General features: G+C 33.1%; 1 protein-coding gene across 1 annotated transcript; it reads right to left on the reverse strand.

Annotated features, from left to right (window-relative positions):
* Window positions 1–656: 656 nt before the first annotated feature.
* On the reverse strand, window positions 657–1,558 carry MELLADRAFT_91201 (uncharacterized protein; the record flags this gene model as incomplete). Its single annotated transcript, XM_007414035.1, has 2 exons — window positions 657–1,324; window positions 1,435–1,558. The coding sequence occupies 2 exons, from the start codon at window positions 1,556–1,558 to the stop codon at window positions 657–659; spliced, it is 792 nt and encodes a 263-aa protein (XP_007414097.1).
* Between the last annotated feature and the right edge of the window lie 2,517 nt (window positions 1,559–4,075).

Below are 4,075 nucleotides of genomic sequence, written 5' to 3' on the forward strand. Positions count from 1 at the left end.
TTATGAGATGATATTTAATCAAGTAGCAGTATTACCAATTGATTTAGAGGCTGGGACATTTTTAGGTATTGATTGGGAAAGAATTACCACGGGAGAAGAATTATTAAAAGCAAGGATGGAACAATTATTATGTAGAGAAGAAATTATCAATAAAGCATATGATAAAATGATGAAAGCAAGAGTTCAAGGAATTATATATTGGGATAAGAAAAATGCGCATAGAATGAGGAAGCCATTAAAAGAAGGAGATTTAGTATTAACTTATAATAAGAGTTTGGAATTTCAATGGGGAAAATTATTCAAGAATAGATGGAATGGGCCTTTCAGAATTGTTAAACAACACGTGGGAGGATCTTATATTTTAGAAGAATTAAATGGAGTAGAATTATCAAGAAGATATGCAGCAGAACACGTCAAAAGATTTTATCCAAGGGGTATTATTCCAACAGCAGAAGAAGAGGAGGAGGTCACTGATGAGGAAGAGGCGCAATTATAATTACTTAAAGCATATAATAATATTAATTTCAAATAACTAAATATAAAAAAATATATAATAAGATGAAAAGAATAAAAGAAAAGAGTTTAAAATATAAAGATTAAAAATAATGGATATGTTTCACTAGTTATCAATATACATTTAATAAAGAATAGTAATATTAAGAAGGAGAAGATGGGTAAAGGCGTGGATCAAGCCAACTGGGAAGTTCATAAATAGTAGGAGTATATTCAGAATAATTATAATCAGTGTATGGGGAATTGACAGAAGGAATTACAGGAGGATCATTATTAATTATTGGAAGTTCAGTATTAGGAGGATTGGTGGAAGGAGTATTATAAGGGGATAAAATAGCAGCATTTGCACGCTCAGCATGGTTAATAAATGGAATAAAGGTGGATACAGTTAAATTCTCATCTTCACCCTTTCTGGAAACATATTCAGCAATAGAATGGGCACGCAATAAATGATAATGGTTATTAGTAATGTTGGGTACTTCATATCCAGCTTCTTTAAACTGTCTTATAGTATCATCCAAGATCCTCAAAGAATGCCAATTTTGATAAGTAATATAGTCAAGTTTCCAAGCTAAGTTATGTTCATATAATTTTTCGAAAAAGGGGTCAGAAGTAGTAAAATTGGTTTCAATTGATGAAGTTATTGAAGGGTTTGGAGAATCAGGAGCTGAAGGTGTATTGTGTTGATTAATATTATAAGGATTTAAGAAATTGACTCTGATAGGTGTATTAGGCGTGTTTGGAGGTGGAAAATTATAAGCAGGAGAACCAGGTACAGGTGAAATATTGGTAGAAGGCGCTGCTGGATAGGCTAGAATTAAAAGAAAATTATAAAAGAAAGTATAAAAGGAATAAAATTAATTAATATAAATAAAAACATTGAAGATTATTATAGTAAAAGAAATGAAAGAAAAGACTTACAGCATATTATACCAAGGTTATGGCATCTTTGACACGCAGGATTTATTTGATATAAGCAGGAAGAATGGACCATGCGGCATTGAACACAAGGTGAAGCAACAGATGGAGGTGTAGTGATAACCATATTTATAATTAAGAAGGATATTTAAAGATTTGAGGAAAAATTCGAATTTATTGAGTAGATGATTTATTTTATTGATTGGTAAACTGGGGGCAGTTTGGGAAGAAGAGGAGGATGTGGTGATCTATTTATGATATTAAGCAAAAAAATTAATCATCTTTACTTTACCAGTTTATTAGCAAACTTCAATATAGCAGAGAATTCGAAATTCAGGTTTTCAGATCAATTGAAGCTCTTAGAGGCTTATGTATACTTATTAGCTCATTATTATGTCATCTTATTTCAAAGTTATTATTAAGATCAACATAGTTTACTTACAAAGTTATTACAAAAAGACAGAAAAAGAAAACATAAGAAAAATTCGAAAATATAGGTGTAAAAGTTGGAAAATGGTTTTTAGCTTATTTATAATTAAGTTATGGGTTTTATAAGGTTAGAATATGAAAGAACAACAGTTTATTATACAGGAACAATTTTAATATTCAAGGTTGATAAGGGGAAACAGAAGTTATTAGCAGGAAGGTACTTTTTCGAAGTTGGTAAACAAGGGTTAGGCGTGTAGTTTACATATGTAATGGTGGTAGTAGTAGAAATTAAGGTTGCCAAGAGGATTTTCCGGGATTTTTAAGGTTATAGAAGATGATGTCATATTACATGAGCAAGGAAAAGAGAGTAGTAGCTGTGAAAAGTGAAGAAAACAGGTGAAAATCGGCGAAAATGGAGGTTTTCAGCTAATTACATATGTCAAATGACGTCAGAATAAGTTGATAGATGGCTCATTCAACGCAGAAGAGTGGATTACATAATGTACAACCTTTAAATCATTAGTAACGGAGGTGTATGTAAAAAGTTATAAGGGAAATAAGAAATTGGTGTGAATCTCGAATTTACAGTCACAAGTCACATGTAACACCAAAAACCTTAACTTCACAACTCAATATCTTACTCATCACTCATCAGAAGTAGGTCTTATAGGTGTCAGAAATGATCAGTAACACGTGGGCTACAAGATGCACTTTGTTAATCAAAAATTGAAGCACATCTGAAAAAATTTGTAATCTCAAAAATTGGGTTTCAGATAGTTTACAAGGAAAAAATCACCTGTATTCATCATAAGAAGTGCTGTACATTACATCATTGCGTCATTGATCACTTTTGGCTGTGAAAATTACATCATACATTAGTAACAAGATCATTACATTGCGTCATTACATGGTTTTTAGGGTTATTTAGGCGGATTTGATTGGTTTTTGAGGCTGTTGACTGTTGTAAAGATTGTTACATGTGGATATAAGTACTCCTTGATGATTTTAGGATTGTAGCGCCCTATTCTGCATCTTATACCTTTGTTATAGTGTTATACATCATCATTTATTTACTATATTTGTACTAAGATCACTTAAATCCGCCCCTTCAAAGCAAGGAGAAATTTATTTACGTGTGTTAAAGACTACAAGTCTAATTGGGAATAATACTTACAACAGTATTGCTAGTAATAAACATAGTGTGTGACTTTTTTGCGCTTAAAATCTGGGAATAATACTTAACAACAGTATTGCTTTATTTCTCTGGTGCTTTTATCCTTTTCTCTGTTATCACAAAGTGGTCAGCAAGTGCCCTTGTGCTGGTTTCTTTGAAGAAGGCAGTCTTTAGGCAACTTCTACTATATTACACGTAGTAGATTATCCCTTCTTAGGTGTTGTAAAGCTCTTGTTGAGCTTTAAATACTACAACGTGTACTCCTTACACCCTCCCCTCCTAAAAATAATCCCACACAACATCCTAAAATTGAAAAATCCCAACAATTTAGAAAAACAAAAAAAAAACAAGTGGCATGACTCGCCCCAAAAATAGACCATGACTCGTCCCATAGAAAGCAGAATTATATTGATATAAAAAAAGAAAGAAAGAAAAGAAAATTTGAATCATAAAACGTGAATATCTTGAGGAATAAAATTGATTTAATTATAAAATTTTGTTAAGTGAAGTTATACTGTCTTGAGTTCCTTGAAGTTGAGATGATGAATATATGAAGTGATGAGTAATTAATAAATCTTGAGGAATAAGTCTTGTGTCTTGCGCTTCGCGTTTGAGTCAAGAATTGTTGTCTTGAAGCTTTCTAAGAACTCGTAATTGTTCGTTGATCATCGTGGTAGCTTAGTCTGTTATAAAGGAGGTAATCCAGCTTGCTACTGTTTTGGAATGAATTGAATAAAGGTATGAACATCGCACTCACATTGCGGGGGTGCTAGCGCGTCATAAAGATGCACACCCCCTCGTCAGTTGTCCTAGCATGCCCTCATGGCTCCAGTTCCAGGACCTATAGGGGTTTTTTTCGGCAATGACGAAGTCACATTAGTGACCGCAGGTGGTGTGGTTGTCTTGTAATTGTCGCATCGTCCGTAGGTGATCAAACTGTTATTTAGGAGAGAATAAAGCTTGCCACTGTCTTCTTTACTACTGGGCGAGAAAGAATTAAAAGACTCACATTGCGGGGGTGCTAGCGCATCAGTTATGATA

The sequence above is a fragment of the Melampsora larici-populina genome, assembly GCF_000204055.1.
Source record: "Melampsora larici-populina 98AG31 unplaced genomic scaffold MELLAscaffold_40, whole genome shotgun sequence".
Lineage (NCBI taxonomy): Eukaryota > Fungi > Basidiomycota > Pucciniomycetes > Pucciniales > Melampsoraceae > Melampsora > Melampsora laricis-populina.